The following is a 16,556-nucleotide window of genomic DNA, read 5'->3' on the forward strand; positions in this document are numbered from 1 at the left end:
ACAGACAAATATAAACTCGAGACTATAATCAACTAGTAAAGAAACTATTCTTGTTTGGAACGTGGGTGGGGGCTATTATTTTCACATATTTACTGAAAATGAGATTCAGAAAAAAAAAATCCCCAAAGAGAAACACTTGTGAACAACATGTTAGAAGTTTTCTTTCTTTTGTTTATTTACAGATTCACTTAAAATAATCTTTTGGATGAAATGATCATATCATTTGAATCAAAGTATTCAAAACTAAAGTTAAAGATGACCGGGCTGGTATTAGTGTCTAGAAGATGTTTCGCTTCTTGACGGTAAGGTCTTGATACATTATTGAAACAAAGTGAAAAACCCTCGACAACTGAACTGCCGCACAACTCAGCGTTGTGAGTGTGTGAGTGTCATTCTTTCACCAGTAACAACTGCAGCATGAAGTGTGGGCCCACACTGCATATTTGTACTTCCTTGCATAAAGACACACAGCAACATGGAGGCTTGCAGGTAACGAGGAACCCCGTTGAGCAGAAATATATTCATACTTATACAGCTGAGTAAAAGCACTTCCTTGATCAACAACTTGTAAGACGACAGGAAGCTGTTCGGGGACCTTTTTTCCTTCTTCAAACATTCTCAACGGGATTGTGTACATGTTTGTTTTTGATGGAATTTCTTCACAAGCGTAAACTATGTTAACCCACAATCTCACACAGATGGGAAGTTGGTGTGTACATTTATACTTGTGCGTCCAAAGTGCCTCAGTCTTCTTAGCGAGTTGCATAAAAGGCGGAGTGTGTTCCTCCATAGAACAACACTGCCTTCAACACTGTGTGTGTGTGTGTGTGTGTGTGTGTGTGTGTGTGTGTGTGTGTGTGTGTGTGTGTGTGTGTGTTCTAAACAACTTGCCGTTCATCTGTGCACCCATTTACAAAGGTCCCCTTCAAAGATGCATCAGCCACCGCCTATCTCTCTCTCTCTCCCTCACCCCCTCTCTCTCTCTTCCTCTCCCTCTCTCGCTCTCGATGTGTGTCATGATGGCACGTGGCAGAGAGGTGGATGGAGGATGAAATAGATTTTCAACCATTTTAAGCACGACATCAAGTCACTCAATGTCACCTGGGGAATTGTATATCTATATAATATTTGTAAAAATTAATATTTTCAATTGACTGAAATGACTGACATCCAGTGAGTCATAACGTTCAAAATAGTTGTTTGAGAAGTGATCTGTAATCTACTGTCCTCTAGTGGATATTTCTGGAACCACAGCATCTCACCCCACACACAAACTGAGTTCACTTTTTACTTATGCAGTGCAAATAATAACACTTTCGAAGCCCCACATTAAGTTAATCTCCACGCAAAACTAATACTAGTTTACCACAACAATTAAATAAACAACTACACAATTCTTTTAGCACAATGTGGACTTTAACTTGCGATGTCTTCTGCTGGAAAAATCAGAAACTTTACCAACCCTATTCCCTCGGTAGTTTGGTAAAAACTTAACATTTCTTTCACAAAACGCATATACCTAAGCACAGGTCTCCTCGGGGTTTTTTAGCCTGACTCTTATTTTTTAATTATGGAACAACCAATTACGTTCCAGCCAATAGACGGCGTTTCTCTCGGCCTTGCTGACCAATCAGAGAACTCCGTGCTCTGCGGTCGGTGGACGGCAGCCCGTCACCTGCCAGTGAGTGAGGTGCAGCGGTGGCGGGACGGGACGAGCAGTAGCGCTCTCACCTGTTCCGGATGGAGACACTCAGCGGCTCACCTGCCCGGCGGCGCCCAGCCGGAGGCTGACGGAGCAAGACCCGAACCCGAGCCCGGTACCGCCATGGCCCGGAGGGGCTCGCGCCGGAATATCCGACTGGACTCGTTCCTCAAGCGGAACACGGAGCCCGCCGTGTACGAGGGGATCGGTGCTTGCGAGCCGTGCGTGGTGGTGTCGGAGTCGGTCAACAAGGTGTACATGCACGCGGTGCTGGGCGACGAGCGCGTGTACCTGACAGAGTACCCGCCGCGCACGCTCGCCACCGCCTTCACCTTCGGGCGCGTGCGCGAAATCGAACTGGTGAGTTTCTTTTGTGTATTTTTTTATTTTATTATTATTATTATTGAAAAAGTCATTCGCACTTACGTCATCGTCTTAAAAAGTTGATGGTGTCGTTTTAAAAATATGATTTACGGTCATTTGGTGGGAAATTGCAGCAAGTTTATGTCTTCTTCAAAGTAGCTGATATAAAAAGAAGTTTCGTGTGTGTGGTGTCGAAACAAAATAAACGACAGACATGAACAATGAAGCAGCTTTAATTTGTGATGCGCCATCCCTCTCAACACTGCAGAGTGTTAGTGTGTGTTTGTAACAGCACCCCGCTGCGTGATCCCTGTTTAACTCTTTTAGATTACAGCTCAGATTGGCCTGATTCACCCCCTCCAACCCCATCACCTCCTCCTTTTACTCCCTTACAGCGTCAGATTATTCTGTTTTTACAGCCATAATCTTTTCAAATCACAGATTGACAGTATTGTCATGGGCAGAGATGGTTAAAATTCAAACTTGGAAAATGGTAAAAGAATAAACACACACAAATTCCAAATTATTGTAAAAAAATAAATGTTACAGCTCCCTTTGGCATCATTTTAATTGATTGATTGACGTGATGTTCTTATATTCTTTGGATTCCCCATTATGTTCAAACATCTATGTATAAATATGGCAGTGATCGGAAAAATAGAAATGCACTTTGTTGTACTCAAGAAAGCACCTGTACCACAGTCCCAACATCTCTGGTTCTAATAAATTTTAAACTTAATGTAACGTAACATGCACACATTATCTCGGCGTGTAGTCGTTAAAAATCCTCTAAATACCACCTATCATCTTGTTATGTCACAGAGCGCTGAGGTCAAAGGTTTACCCGCCTCCTCAACACAGTTAATCCCGTCTGCGTCAGATTATGGTTGCGCTGAGCTGCACCGAAATGAGCGCTTGCCTACGTTTCTGCCTCCCGCCAGAACATTAAATAAAGCAAAGTCCTACTCAGCCGAGACTGTTGTACCTCTTTCCGATCTGTCAAAGCTGCAGCCGCTGTATTCTCCCTTTGCAGGTCAACGACTTCCCAGATTTCCTGAGCGGCAAGGACCGGGAACTCTGCCAGCACATACGAATAACGTACGTCACCGATAAACCGGCCAGCAGGGGGCGTCGGTGGTTGAGGAAAGATCGCAGGTCGGGGTTTCCTCGCACTGGCCCGTCCACCCGCAGGGTCAGCCACTGCCCGACGACGCATGCCTTCGACGGTATGGGAGGCATCAAACTACGACTTTGTCAAGATTTGGCTAAGATTTCTTGCTGGAATTCTGTCAGAATGGGCGAATGTGTTTGAATTGAATGTTAGCTACGAGCCACTGTAAAAAAAACAACACATTTGTTCTTTTCTTTCATCACCGGGCCCCACATCTGTTTCTCTTACCTTTAGGGCAGCCTACAAACACAATTATTTCATTTCACTTAATTTATTCAAATATGGTGAAAAGGAAAACAAACATATTTTACAAGACAACTCCATAACAACATAAGTATAAACATTCTATGTTTGCAAGGGTGCTGAAGTTAATAAAATCAACCAGTCAGTCCTACCAATTCTTTTCCTTTTTTTTGACGCTGCATTGGTGTCAAACAGCAGCAGCAGCAGCAGTGCACTGCGTTCTTGTGTTTCCCCTGATACTTCTAAAAGCTGAAACTGTAACTGTCCTGTGTGCTTGTTTTCCCCAACAGGATACCCTGAAGACAGGTGAGGGCTGCACACACACACACACACACACACACACACACACACACACACATACACACACACACACACACACAATGATATCCAATGTGTGGAAGTTGTCCCCTACTACCAACTTTCTTGAAGAAGAAGTGTAGCGGCTCTCCACAGCTGCTCTCAGGGTGTCTTCACCGACACATTCTGAGTCTCCAGTAAATGAATTTTTCCGTCCGCTGAAAATGGGCCGGAGAGATTTTATAGACGAGGGAGTCAAGGAGACAGACAAGCTGTCACGTCTATAAAACCTTTACAGCTTTTCGCATGTTTCTTCTCCAGTGGAGAAAGAAGAAAAACAAGAGAAACAGCAGCAGCAGTCGGGGACTTGAAGCTCTTATGGTTGTGTAAACGGGTGAATAATGCAGTGGAGTGAAAGCTGTGTGGCGTCTCAGGTGGCTCGTGACTTATTTAACCAAGAGTGGGAATATGCTTCCGCTGGGCTCCCCTGCTGCTCCAGCTGGGAGGACTAGTCACGTTCATATGACGTCGGCTTTGAGATTCCTTTGAGTTTTTGTCCTTTTGCAGGAAGTTCTTGCCACGCAGGATCATAGTCACTCTCACAGCCTGATGTGTCTTGGGAAAAAAAAAAAACAATCACAATGTACGAGTCTGTGAGGATTCGTTGTCTTGTGGTGAAGTCACAGGAGGAAGTGCAGGCTCTATCTGATTTGTTGCCAGGTTACCAGAAGAAGTGCCATGCTGCTGTAAAAATAGTGCTTGTGTGTGTCTGTGTGTGATGTTAAACACCAGCTCATGCTTTGCTGGGCTGCCACTCTCCCCCACGGGAAGTCATTAAAAGCGTGCAAGCACACGCACACACACACACACACACACACACACACACACACACACACACACACACAAACCACAGGCGCCCGAGTTAAAAAAAAGTAGTGATAAGACTCAGTTGGGAGCTCTCTTTTTTGGCAGCTACTTTAAAAATGAATTCCCAAAGAACTTTTCAGTTTGAGATGAGCAACATTTGGATTGTAATCACATGTTTCCAGCACTAGCAGCATGTAGGAGCTAGGTTTGATGTCAGAAACTACTAAAGCAACCGCTAGTTCTATTATTAACATCCATCCAACACCTCCATTTTCTATATTTTGTCCTTTTTGTTGTTTTCTTTGTCTTCTTCTTTGCTCCTCACCTGTTCCCCTACGGTTCCTCGGGAACCATGGCAGGGGGCTTCTCACTTTGGCGCCAACGCGCTCAGCGTCCTGCCCCAACCCGGAGTCCCTGGGCCTCCCCAGGGTGCCACACCCTCCCACGCAGCCTTCATCCCCGCTGCCCTTCCTCACACGCTCCACCACCTTCCCCCTGAAGGCCTTCAATGCCAGGCTGAACGGCGCCGACGAGGGCCAGGTGCGGATTGGAAGACAGATTGGATGGATGGAAGGAAGGAGGAGGGATCGTGAATTGAATCAGAACCTCCCCATTTTTCATCGTCTCATCTCTGTTGTGATATCTCCCAGGTGCCGCGGCGGATTGCCTCGGTTCTGTCTCGTCTGCTGCGGCGGGACTGCGTGAGCGGCGTGGAGGAGAGAGAGGCCGAGCTGCACCTGTACGCCGTCTCACCGGAATCCAGACTTTACCTCCACCTGCAGAGCGCCTGGAACAGCTGCATCATAGTGAGCAGAGCCACCAGGCATGATGTAGCCCTGCAGAAAGACCAAAAATCTGCAACAGTTTAATTGGTCTCAGCAGGACTTGCACAATGCACAACAAGCTTATGAGTTTAAAGTGGGATAAAAAAAAAAAAAATTGTTTAGGTGGTTGAAGCCACATTTATCTTTGTGATCTATCTAAATCTGCTTTCTTGCACTTTCGTCCTTTGTCTGCAGTTTGTGCAGTGATGTGTGCCTCTCTGTGTGTGTCTGCCTGTGTTCAGAGGTCCACCCTGATGTTAGACCCGCTGTACAGAGGGAGGTGCACTGGTCAGTCTGACTCCTCCCCAAGGAAAAGAGCTCCATCCATCAGGTGATCAAAGTCAATCTTAGAGTCTATCTGGAAAAAAAAGACTCACATTTGAACCCATTTAGAGCACTTTAATCATCAGTCTTCAACCATGTTGAAACAAAAAAACATTCATTTGTCCTCTTACATTGTAGTCTAATATAGTTTTTTTCCCCCACTGTAAACCCACATTAAGACTTTAAAAGTGAAATGGGACACAAATTGAGACAAAATTAATAATACTGAAGAGATAAAATTCTTACTGTATGTCTTGCATGTGTGTGTGCTTGCGCAGTTGGGAGAGAACAGGTCACCGGTTCGCCCAGCTGAGCTCAGAGCTGCTGCAGGAGCAGATCAGCGTGGAGGGCGTCTATCTCCTGCTGCAGGAACTGAGGACGGCGGCTCACAGGCAGGTGGCGCTGTGCCGCCTCTTCTGGAGGGTGAGCTTCTCCTCTGCAGTGACATGCTCTCTGAACACTTGAACAGCTCAGTTTTCTCTGGTTGCGGTTGAGTGAGCTCTTTTTTCCCCCTTTGTGTGTCTTAGTCCAGCGAGTTGTGCGTCTTCCTGGTTCAGACGCTGGAGGAATCTCTGCAGGGCTGTCGGAGCCTCGGTGGAGCCTACACACAAGATCAGCTCCTGTAAGCTTGTGTGTGTGTGTGCGTGAATATAAGTGTGAGTGGTAAATGGTTAATGGTGCGGTTTGAATTAGATTTTGGGTTTTACACAACACACTGAAGAAGACTCACAGAGTCCACTTGACCTCAGCGGCTTTTATTTGACTGACAGGAATTATAAAAAAAATAACAAATAAATGTCCTTGGAAGTGTGTTTTTTGTGGATGTTTATTGGGGTTTTTTTTCCTTCTCGATTTCACCTCAATCTACTGATAATTTCATTTTGAAATCACATTTTGATATGCACTTTTAATCCCCATTGAATTCTTGTTTAAGAAGTAAGAATATTGATGATTTTTCACTCTTATCATGTGACTGTCATGATGTTTTCCATTCTCGTCCCTCTCCCACCCTGTGCAGCCTGAGCACTCTAGTCGTGCAGACGCTTGCCGTCATGTTTAGAGAGACGGGGGCGGAAGCTGCCAAACTCGATTTGCTGACGGCGGAAAAGTAAAAAAAACTCCTTCTCATCATTCAACTGGACATTAAAAAAAAACAAAAAAAAACTCCAACGCTTCAGAACTAAACTGTTTCTTGCTTTGTGCAGAGGAGCTCTGGCCTCCAGGATGCTGCTTGCCTTGGTGTGTGATCCCAAGCTGCAGACCTGCAGCGGAGGCTCTCTCGCTGACTCTGAGGTCAGCTGCTCCTGCCTTCCGTTGCTTCATTTTAATTTCTTTATTTTCTGCTTTTGTCAAATAGTAGTTCTGGCCTGTCTCCCTCAGCTTCAAGCCTTACTGTCACAGTACCTGGACGCTGCCTGCTCTCTGCTCTTTGAGCTGCTTCTCTTAGGCCACGAGGTGAGTTGTTCCCAAAATGTTTTATTGCATTTCCTGTTTGGCATCAAACAGAAAAAGTAGACTAGGATGTCAAATTAAGGTTTAAGGAATTTTCACCTCAAACTTTTCCATTTTAGGCCAGTAGATGTTCCTCTGCTGACAACTTTCTGTCAGTCGGCTGGATCTTGCGAGTCCTGCAGCATCATCCTCACACGGTGAACACCTTAATTACTGAGTCTTTTTTTGCAGAATATATTTTTAATAATAATCTCCTTTAAAATAAGAACATCAAATATAGAGCATCATGGCCAAACATTAGAAATTAAAGATCTCAGCAGCCTGAAACTTCTGTGTCATCCCACTACAGATGATCTTCATCGGTCACCAGGTCCAGCAGCTGGTCCTGGTCCTATCAGACAGGCAAGGTTCCTTCCTGAGTCCTGCCCAGTCTGTGTTGTTGTTCCAGCGCTGTCGCCTCCTGCTGGCGTGTCTGCAGCACAGCAACCAGCTGGCACAGCACCTCCGCTGCAGCTTCAGGGAGGAATTCAGGTTCTTCTTTTATCATCTTGCTAAATAGATATGATTAGGTATGTTTACATGTGTCTTGGACAGCCAGTGAGGCATGATTCTGTTTTATCCCCTGCAGGTATTTTGTAAAGCTTCCGGTCGCTGAGGCCAAACTGCCGCCCCACTACCCCATCAGCCAGCCCACTCTGCGACTCCTTGAGCAGATCTTGATGCTGCACAGATGATCCAGGCCTGCAGAGTAATGAAGACCCAATGGCATGTGCCTTCATTGAAATATGAGTGGCTTTGTGTGCTTTGAATTGTGTTATATTTGAATTCAACTGCTGAGCAGGAAACAACTAATAAAGGTGCAACAAACAAAAACCCTGCTGTTAGTAATGGTCATTTTGTTATTAAAAGGAAACCTCTTAACACAATGGAGGTTAAAACTGTTTATAGGGGTTTTCAGATGCAGTGACTGTTGTGATTGTATAAATTAATTCTACAAAAAATAGATGGATTTTTTAGATTATTATTACAAAAATGACCAGGAAAAGTAGTGGTAGATTTATAGAAACATTTTTTTTTAGCCTTTTGCAGTTCATTGTTCTAGGCGAGAGCCTGATGGTACGGCGCAAACGTGGTCCTCCACATCTGCTTGAGCATCTGAAGAAGTTTGGAAATCCACATGAATGAAGTGGGAAACGCTGCAGAGAACAGAAGGGAAAACGTGATGCATCCAAATTGGGCTCGAATCACAAGGAGGCTGACATGCGTATTACAAAAAAATATAATTCCAACCTGGATCCAGTCGGAGAAGAAGCATGTAGAGGAGAACAGCAGCCAGAGTAATTCTCCGCAGTGTGAACACGCTGGAACTGGTCAACAACACCTTTCTGTAGATAAACTTGAGCATTGCTTCTAGTCTGTGCATAACAGCCCCTGTAGATCGTAATAACAATCAGAACAGCTGTTGAGAGTGAAAATTGACACTTATGTGACGATATGATTAAGTGAAATTGGACCTTGAGGTGGGGATGTGGCCTCAGTGTTTGGACTCGTCACAGGATCTTCATTAGCTTCTCGATTCCGTCGCTCTTTCTCCTCCACGACATCCAGTGCCGTCTGCCTCTGGTCCTCGGTGAAGGCACAGCTGCCGACCTCCCCGACAATCAGCTCTACAGCCTCGTCTTTGTGTCCCAGGGGGACCAGGACGTGCAGCAGGTAGAGCTCAGCCACCGTCCTGAAGCCTGTCGCCTCGCTGTTGAGTGGACAGTGCAACCAAACCCTCGCCGTTTCCTGCACCATCTCTGGCTCCCCGACTTTGGAGTAAAGCAGGATGCTGTCACAGAAAAGTATGTGTTTGGTTGTAAAGATCAAGAGGCTTGACGACAACAACAACAACAACAAAAATCATGTGAACATTTATTTGTAATGCACTGATCTGAATTATTGACACTTGCACTGGTAATTCCACCAATTTGTCAAAGTCTGCTCACCACATTTGCATTAGTTTGGCAGGTATTCTCTCCTGCTCATACTGTTGAAGGACCCAGGGCAGGACAGCGGGCCACTCGTTCATCTCGGCCAGAGCTTGAATCCCTAAAATGCAGAATCCGGCCTTCAATTCACCAAAACTGTCGCCAAAACAGAGAGGAGAGAAAAATGCTGTCATTTGACGACCAGACTGCTTGCAGAGTTTCAGAGTTCTCCCGGTGACGCTGCTTCACCTGTGCTCCTCCTCATCCAGGCCGGCGAGGCTCTCCAGGCCGCTGTCGCAGGCGTCGAAAGCCGCTCGGAAATCTTTGTGGATCATCATTTGCTCCGCGGCGGCGTCCAACATGCTGGACAGCTGCGTCACGGAGGGACTGTAGGTCGACCCCAGCAGGCTGCGAGGTGCAGGAAGGCTGCTCGAACAGCTGCTCATGGTTTGTCGGAAACGCGCAAAAAACAAACTATTTGAAATTCTGACGTAGTTGTAAACTTACACTCAAAGAGATATATATTTTAAAAGCAACGAAATGCTGACAAAAACAGCTCAAAACAACAATTTGCTATCGAACGTCTGGGTAATGTTTATCGTCCATGATCCTTTCCAGTTCCTAGTTTAGCCTAATTCGCCAATCAGAGGCCAGTATACTCAACGTGATCGACGCGGCCAATGGCGTTGCGTTTCACTTCGACATCTTTTTTTTTTTCCTTTTTACCCTGACTTGTAAACACGTGCGCATCTCGACGTACGTACTTCTCTGAGCACGGCGAGATATCCGACATTTCAACCAGTTTCCTGTGAGTGACCACTGACTGATTAAACACAGGTTAGTAATTAGAATAATGATGTTCTCATTGTTAAGGTTTTGGTGCGAATGCCCGTTCCTACTGCCTGTCTGTAGCCGATTTAAATCAAACCAGCGAGCGAACTGTAGACGTTGCGAGCTATCAGTTAGCACCAACGCTAACCGTCCTTCTTTTACTTGTATTCCTATCGTGTCGTTATTAAAAACAAGCACAGCATATGTTCTGATGTGTTTAAATACCACTAAGATTTTACGTGTGACACTGATGAGGTGTACTTTCTGTGTTTCGTCGAAAACATCTGCAGGCCTATAGTTATATCTTTGTGAGTATGTTTGTAGATGCATTGAAATTTGTAAATGTCTCTTTGTTATTCTTAGCAAGCAGAGCAAATTATTACCATCAGAAGGCCATGATTGAGGATTATTTGCTACAGTTTCAACTGTCATTTGCTGTTATAATTCAGTCCAGTCATCATCGCTTATTCCAGTTTTTTTTTTATCACGTTTTGTAGACTTTATGATATTATAGCTTAAATGTATCATAATAATAATAATAATAATAATAATAATAATAATAATAATAATAATAATAATACATTAGTTTGTTATTTTAATTTTGTCCCTTTTCTGGCAGATCACCTTTGAAAATGGCCAAAAGCCTCCGGAGCAAATGGAAGAGGAAGATGCGAGCAGAGAAGAGGAAGAAAAATGCCCCTAAGGAGTTGGCCCGTCTGAAACAAGCTCTGAGTCTGGACAAGAAGGGCGAGGAGGCCATGGCTGACATGCAGGAGATCGCCACCGTGGTGCCGGCCGAAAAGATTAAGAAGCAGGGGGATGTGGAGATGGCAGCGGATGATGGTGACGGTGAGTGAGTCTGAGAAACATCCACACTGCTCACAACGAGAGCGGTCGCAGTGCTTTGCTTAATGTGTCTGGTTTGTTGCAGAGGGGACGATGGACCTGGACAGCAAGCGCAGCAAAAAGACCTTGTTGAACGAACACGGTCAGTACCCTGTGTGGATGAGCCAGCGGCAGGCCAAGAAAATGAAAGGCAAACGGACAGCCAAGACCGGCCAGGGAAAGAAGAAGAAAGGCATCGCCTGGTGAGCTGGAGCCAAAGGCCTTAGAGACTTTGAACACAGACACAAAGGACTGAGTCGTGCGTTTTCATGCACGGTAGCTGTGGGATCTTTATGGATTACTTTATAAAAAAAAAGTATTTTATGATATGATTTCCTCAAGAGAAATGAAAGGTTTGTTCTTCTGGAACAGCAAACACAGTTATGACTTGTGTCCCAGGTGTTGAGACCGAAGCTGCAAGTCTTTTTCTTCCATTTGTTTATATGTTGACTGTCTGCATCTTTAAAATAGTTTTGACGTCTACTTGTAACAAACAAAACAAAAGACGTACGCAAAAGTCAGAAACGTTTGTCTGGTTTATGATTAAACTGCTTTTTATATCCAAAACAACAACAAGTTATGCTTTGTTTCACTGCCAGAAAAGCAGTTTTATACGGAGCAGAAGAGTGAGAACACCGATAAGCCAAACCTCTTTGTACATGCAAAACCGACCAATAAACGTGGCTTTAATTTTCTTCTCTTCATCATTTCAGTTTATTGCAAATATTTAGTAGACATTCAATCTGAAAAATATATGAATTGCCACAGACCCAAAGCAACTTGTTACAGCTAAAACACAAACATCAGCACATGAGAATGAATTTATGCTAAAAAAAAATAATAAATGTTTCAAGCCAAACTCCCAGACCATAGTGTGATCAGTGGAATGATGTAATTGCTACGTAACACTTTGGTGTGATTAAAAACCAACTAGTTTAAGTTTCAGCAAGCTTTGCCCCATCGTTCTCACTGCAGCAGCTGAACGTAGGCCCGGGGGAATAGGCCGACCCGCCCGCGGCACCGCCCCTTCCACCAGCCCTCATCAATCATCTCTATCTCGGTGATAACTTCATCAGGGTTGAAGGAGATCTCATCGTCAGCCTCTGAGTGGCGGAAAAAAGATTGCTGGGTCAAGCCTTGGAAAAATGTGAACAGATGAATGGTAAACATCAGAAAACGAGGTTGCCCGCTCACCTCCTTGGTAGTCGTAAATGGCCACTGCTCTTTGGCCTTCTGTCAGGTCCTCATAGTCGTTGTCACCTGTGAAGGTAAGCACCGGAAATGTTACCGTACCATTGTGAGAGGATCAGGACCAGAAGTAGGGGACGCTAACACAGACCAGCGGGTGCAGGAGGAGGCGATGGTTCGGCGAGGACTTCGTATTCTCCATCGTCCTCCTCCTCCTCCTCCACAGCAGGCGACCGGTAAGGAAGAGGAGGAACCTCTGGATCAAGAAGGTCGTCTGTACGTGCCGGCAGTTCTGGAGGCTCTTCGTAATCATGCTCGTCCTGAGAACATTGGCATGTTGTTTTCAGTCTCTGAACAGTGAAGATCTCAAGACAGGGTTTGTAAGAATGCAGCTGCAGATGGATGATTGTTAACCAACAGTTGCTTGAAGGACAGAAGGCCTCACCTCAGACTCCGGTGAGTCCCTGATCTCCGGCACGTGCTGCGGGATATTGATATCTGGTGGCATGTCATACTCTGGTTCCTCATCTGCAGCAGCTTGTGGAGGTTCCTCATATGCAGCAGCGTGTGGAGGTTCCTCGAATGCAGCAGCTTGTGGAGGTTCCTCGAATGCAGCAGCTTGTGGAGGTTCCTCCACTCTGCTTCTCTCTTCCTGCAGGAGAACAACAACAAAAAAAAACATTTCTCAAGTTCCTATCCGCTAATTTAGACCTCTCTGTGTGCAGACGGCTCGGACCTCCTGTCTTCGTTTGGCCAGCTCCCGCTCTCGACTTTCTCTGGCTTGTCTCCTGGCCTTCTCTTCCTCAGCCCTCTTCTTGTTCTCCACCTCGGAGGCCTTGGCCATGTTCTCAAAACGGGCCTTCAGGTTCCCAGAGCTTGCACTTGCTATCAGAGACGGAGACAGAATATTTGGAACCCAAAGAACCCTGAGAGAACGTGCAGCACCGGTATTGACATACAGGCCTCAAGGGGCTGCGTCTTCTCATAAGCTGAGGTGGGAGAGTCCATGTCTGAGAAACGAGCTGCACTCTGGAGGAGAACAACTGATTATCATTCACCAAATGGTTGTAATTCATACTATAGATCAATTATCAAACAGCTTTCATGCTCACCTTATCCATGCGGTCTGCCTGTACCCCATAACGACCCCCAAAACCTGCAGAATAATCTGAACAAAACCAAACCCAGATCAGCCCCGCAAACAATGACATCTATTGTATGCAGGTGCGAGTGTGTGCACACCTTTTTGGGACTCGTGTTTCTCTGTTACTGCCTTATAATCGTAGCCCAAGGCAGCTTTGTCCACTTTCTCCTTCTCAACACCGAACTTCCCTCCAAATCCCTTGGAGTAATCTAAGTAGGGACAGCCATTAAAAGCCGGGAATGACAGAAAAGCAAAAAAATTAAATGGGATGCTAATACTTACCTTTCTGTGACTGGTGCTTCTCTGTCTCTCCCTTGTAGTCGAAGCCCAAAGCGGCCTGGTCCACTTTGTCCTTCTCCACTCCGTACTTCCCTCCAAAGCCCTTTGAGTAGTCTGGGAAAAACACGACAGGACACAACATTGTCAAATGACCCGCGTTAGAGCCAACCGTTGGCTGTTATCTGATTATATAACAGCTGTTAGGAGGACACAAACTCACCTTTTTGTGACTGATGCTTCTCTGTCTGGCCCTTGTAGTCGTAGCCCAGAGCCGCTTTGTCGACTTTCTCCTTCTCCACGCCGTACTTCCCTCCAAATCCCTTGGAGTAGTCTGAAAAAACAAAACAAAAAACCAAACCAAAGTGGCCGTGACTCCTCTTGGACTGGTCTTCTTGTCAGAAGGCCAGACAGCTGACTTACCTTTCAGAAGGCCAGACAGCTGACTTACCTTTTTGAGACGTATGTTGCTGCACCTCTCCTTTGTACTCAAAGCCCATGGCAGACTGCAGACACAGGAGGATGCTGAGGGTTCACATGATGACTGAACAGATCGTCTTTTAAAGACTCTTGCAGTTCCTCTAATGGCCGCTTCTGTAAGAGGTGAATCCTTTGGAATGACTCTTGTACGTATTCTCACCCTGTCGACACGGTCTTTCTGAACACCAAATTTCCCTCCAAAACCTTTCGAAGCGTCCTTCTGGGAAGAGTGCTGCTCAACGTCCGCCACATAATCATGGCCCAGTGCTGCCTGCATGATGAAAAGACAGAAGTCAGTACGAAGAGATGTTTGGCATGCTTTAGATCTAACAGGAAATTTTGTCAAACCTTGTCCATTCTGTCGTTCTCCACTCCAAACTTCCCTCCATATCCGTAGGACGCCTTGGGGATATGTTCCTTTTGCTTCACTTGCTCGTGCTCCTTGGCCACCTTGTTCCTGAGCTCTGCAACACTGACAGAACAAAAGGGAGACTGTGTCACTGTCTTAAATCCAGATGGTCTAATTGTCTTATGGTGAAAGAAATATGAGAGTTTTTAGATCACAAAAGAAACTTCGAAAGTAGCACCCACTCTGTAGCTCTGAAGTGTGAAAAAAATTGTGATATTGTAGTTATTTTTAGGTGTCAGGGTTATATATTTTTTTGCTACTAAAGTAAAAATCTGACCTACTAATCCCTCTATGACATCTTAATGTCACTGAGTGTACATTTTCCATATTAGGGCACACTTGCTGTCTGACAGCCACTCTGCTCTCACTTCCCCTTCCTGTTGCCACAAGGTGCAAACACTCTGACCTGCATTTGCCTCCAGGCACGTGTCCCTCACCTGATGGGCTCCTTATGTCCCGAGCCCTCGATGGTCTTGGCCCCCCACCTCTGCTCCTGCTCTGAAACATCATTCTGCAACACAAAGCACGCGGAAATGAACACTTGGTGAGGCTGCATTGACGCCAACACGATCCCCGGCAACGTTACAGAGGAGGTGTGCACAACCTCAAAGTCAGGGTCCGTCTCCCAGTCGTCTCCCTCTGCAGCCACTTTCATGCTCACATTGTGGCCTACTGCTGATTTCCACATCTGTGGAGGCAAAACAGTTGCAGGTCTGTTTAACAGCTGATCACGACTGAACGTGTTGTGGCATGGTTAACTCATGCACAACCTACTGCTTTGACCACCATTTCCTTAAACTGCAACAAGGGAAGCATTTTTAAACATGACGCTCCATTTCCTCAAAATGAAAGCAACCCCCGCATTTCATGAGTGAGTTTGTGAGTAAAGTTAAGATAATTAAAACAACTGTAAAATGAAAGAAAGCAGAACCGACATTTAATTCCGTAGTAGGAACATTATCCCTAAAGCCATCATACTATTAGGCAACTCCTGATATATTTTAATTTTTAGTGTGATACTGTAGCAGCCTCTGCAATTTAAGGTTTGCACATTTTATGACGTGCTTGCAAATAAGCACACTATGTAAAATCTAAACTAAACTAAAAACTTGCCCATATACACCAGCCTGGGCTCCCCTTGACTCTGTCTACTTCCTTCCTTAATCTTGACTAACAGACAAAGAAAATATGCAAATAAAAACGAGAAAAATGGCCAAGTGAAGTAAAGTAAAGTTTTGGCGGCGGCGAGATTAATGTTGATAGAAGAAAGGATATTTACCTCGGGGGGCTTTAAGGGGGTTCACTCCGTGTTTGTGTGGATGTCAACGTTTGCTCTGACGGCTGCCGATGGTCCCCACTGAAATTGTGACAGCGTCACGTGAACGCGGAGTCAACGGACGTGAACGCGCAGGGAAATGAACAAATCATCTCCCCTTGGGTCTCAGCGCTTTCACGGACTAAAACAAATATTTGTTGTTTTAGGCGTCCGAGGCCTTTCAGGCCCATTTTGTAGTACACAGAGGAAGACTGGACACAAACGCTAAAAAGGTATTTTTTTTAATTTTTTTTTATTATTATTATTTTTTTTATAAGGTACCCTTTTTACTTAATAATCAGTGCCGAGTTAATTAAGCTAGCTAGCTAATTTAGCAGCTTATCTTGTGGAGACCGACAAGCGTCTGTCAATAAGTTGCTTACTTACTTACAATTAGTAAGTAAGTAAGTAAAAAATAGTTCCTATATTTGAAACGGATCACACCAATAAGTAATTCTGTTAATTTTAATAACCAAAATTGACATTTTTTTCCTACGGAATTTCGAAAGTTAGGATAACGTTTCATCTCGTTTCTCTCTTCTGTTTATTGAATACATTTTGATGTCGTTACAGGGCCAGTCTCTTGTTGAATTTGTCTAGTTGATCGAGTTAATCTAGTCGAAATTTAGCCATTAACTGTTATTTGTTAAATTCATTTGAAATTTATTTATCTTTTAAACCGCAAACAACTAAACGCTAAGCAATGAGCAATAAATGGTTGCAGCTGAGGTGGAGTATGCTGCGACACAGTTACACCACTTGGGGGCAGTGTTGCCTCCGTTCTTCAACGTCTGCGATCAATAATGAAACATTTT

At 44.9% G+C, this 16,556-nt stretch overlaps 4 protein-coding genes across 6 annotated transcripts; 2 read left to right on the forward strand and 2 right to left on the reverse strand.

Moving 5' to 3' along the window:
• The first annotated feature begins 1,672 nt into the window (after nt 1-1,672).
• On the forward strand, nt 1,673-8,116 carry cunh12orf56 (chromosome unknown C12orf56 homolog). 2 transcript variants are annotated; one of them, XM_076029988.1, is made up of 14 exons: nt 1,674-2,062; nt 3,099-3,291; nt 3,770-3,785; nt 5,003-5,183; nt 5,294-5,449; nt 5,710-5,798; nt 6,070-6,214; nt 6,319-6,413; nt 6,810-6,899; nt 6,997-7,084; nt 7,172-7,246; nt 7,363-7,440; nt 7,593-7,774; nt 7,872-8,116. In XM_076029988.1, exons 1-14 carry the CDS (start codon nt 1,826-1,828, stop codon nt 7,975-7,977), a joined length of 1,731 nt encoding a protein of 576 aa, XP_075886103.1. In that variant the 5' UTR covers nt 1,674-1,825; the 3' UTR covers nt 7,978-8,116. The 2 variants fall into 2 exon arrangements, with proteins under 2 accessions (XP_075886102.1, XP_075886103.1); XM_076029987.1 differs by having other exon boundaries at nt 1,673-2,062; nt 6,997-7,246.
• Nucleotides 8,117-8,137: 21 nt separating this feature from the next.
• On the reverse strand, nt 8,138-9,826 carry pex26 (peroxisomal biogenesis factor 26). The gene is made up of 5 exons (XM_076029990.1): nt 9,463-9,826; nt 9,232-9,369; nt 8,758-9,074; nt 8,534-8,674; nt 8,138-8,439 (listed from the first exon to the last, which is right to left on the reverse strand). Exons 1-5 carry the CDS (start codon nt 9,657-9,659, stop codon nt 8,342-8,344), a joined length of 891 nt encoding a protein of 296 aa, XP_075886105.1. The 5' UTR covers nt 9,660-9,826; the 3' UTR covers nt 8,138-8,341.
• Nucleotides 9,827-9,895: 69 nt separating this feature from the next.
• Nucleotides 9,896-11,624, forward strand: llph (LLP homolog, long-term synaptic facilitation factor). Of its 2 annotated transcripts, none has more exons than XM_076029993.1 (3): nt 9,896-10,021; nt 10,664-10,893; nt 10,976-11,624. In XM_076029993.1, exons 2-3 carry the CDS (start codon nt 10,677-10,679, stop codon nt 11,134-11,136), a joined length of 378 nt encoding a protein of 125 aa, XP_075886108.1. In that variant the 5' UTR covers nt 9,896-10,021; nt 10,664-10,676; the 3' UTR covers nt 11,137-11,624. The 2 variants fall into 2 exon arrangements, with proteins under 2 accessions (XP_075886108.1, XP_075886109.1); XM_076029994.1 differs by having other exon boundaries at nt 9,921-10,050.
• On the reverse strand, nt 11,582-15,809 carry hcls1 (hematopoietic cell-specific Lyn substrate 1). The gene is made up of 16 exons (XM_076029989.1): nt 15,706-15,809; nt 15,031-15,114; nt 14,864-14,937; nt 14,366-14,489; nt 14,178-14,288; nt 13,989-14,043; nt 13,761-13,871; nt 13,544-13,654; nt 13,360-13,470; nt 13,230-13,285; nt 13,077-13,146; nt 12,854-13,002; nt 12,563-12,769; nt 12,269-12,437; nt 12,124-12,189; nt 11,582-12,032 (listed from the first exon to the last, which is right to left on the reverse strand). The coding sequence occupies exons 2-16, from the start codon at nt 15,112-15,114 to the stop codon at nt 11,896-11,898; spliced, it is 1,635 nt and encodes a 544-aa protein (XP_075886104.1). The 5' UTR covers nt 15,706-15,809; the 3' UTR covers nt 11,582-11,895.
• Between the last annotated feature and the right edge of the window lie 747 nt (nt 15,810-16,556).

Source organism: Nelusetta ayraudi, unplaced genomic scaffold (genome assembly GCF_046127955.1).
Source record: "Nelusetta ayraudi isolate G7.1 ecotype Tasmania unplaced genomic scaffold, CSIRO-AGI_Nayr_v1 ptg000027l, whole genome shotgun sequence".
NCBI classification, from domain to species: Eukaryota; Metazoa; Chordata; class Actinopteri; order Tetraodontiformes; family Monacanthidae; genus Nelusetta; species Nelusetta ayraudi.

Bases quoted from the DNA above. Each gene is read 5' to 3' on its own strand.
- hcls1 (XM_076029989.1), bottom strand. From the start codon at position 15,114: ATGTGGAAATCAGCAGTAGGCCACAATGTGAGCATGAAAGTGGCTGCA. The intron at 14,044-14,177 runs GTGAGAATACGT...CTGTGTCTGCAG, and splicing joins AGAAAGACCGTGTCGACAGG to TCTGCCATGGGCTTTGAGTA. The intron at 12,770-12,853 runs GTCCGAGCCGTC...GTTCTCCTGCAG, and splicing joins TGGCCAAACGAAGACAGGAG to GAAGAGAGAAGCAGAGTGGA.
- llph (XM_076029993.1), top strand. From the start codon at position 10,677: ATGGCCAAAAGCCTCCGGAGCAAATGGAAGAGGAAGATGCGAGCAGAG. The intron at 10,894-10,975 runs GTGAGTGAGTCT...GGTTTGTTGCAG, and splicing joins GGCAGCGGATGATGGTGACG to AGGGGACGATGGACCTGGAC.
- pex26 (XM_076029990.1), bottom strand. From the start codon at position 9,659: ATGAGCAGCTGTTCGAGCAGCCTTCCTGCACCTCGCAGCCTGCTGGGG. The intron at 9,370-9,462 runs GTGAAGCAGCGT...TTTTGGCGACAG, and splicing joins CTGGATGAGGAGGAGCACAG to TTTTGGTGAATTGAAGGCCG. The intron at 9,075-9,231 runs GTGAGCAGACTT...TTTCTGTGACAG, and splicing joins GCCAAACTAATGCAAATGTG to CATCCTGCTTTACTCCAAAG.
- cunh12orf56 (XM_076029987.1), top strand. From the start codon at position 1,826: ATGGCCCGGAGGGGCTCGCGCCGGAATATCCGACTGGACTCGTTCCTC. The intron at 5,799-6,069 runs GTGATCAAAGTC...GTGCTTGCGCAG, and splicing joins AAAAGAGCTCCATCCATCAG to TTGGGAGAGAACAGGTCACC. The intron at 6,900-6,996 runs GTAAAAAAAACT...TGCTTTGTGCAG, and splicing joins GATTTGCTGACGGCGGAAAA to AGGAGCTCTGGCCTCCAGGA.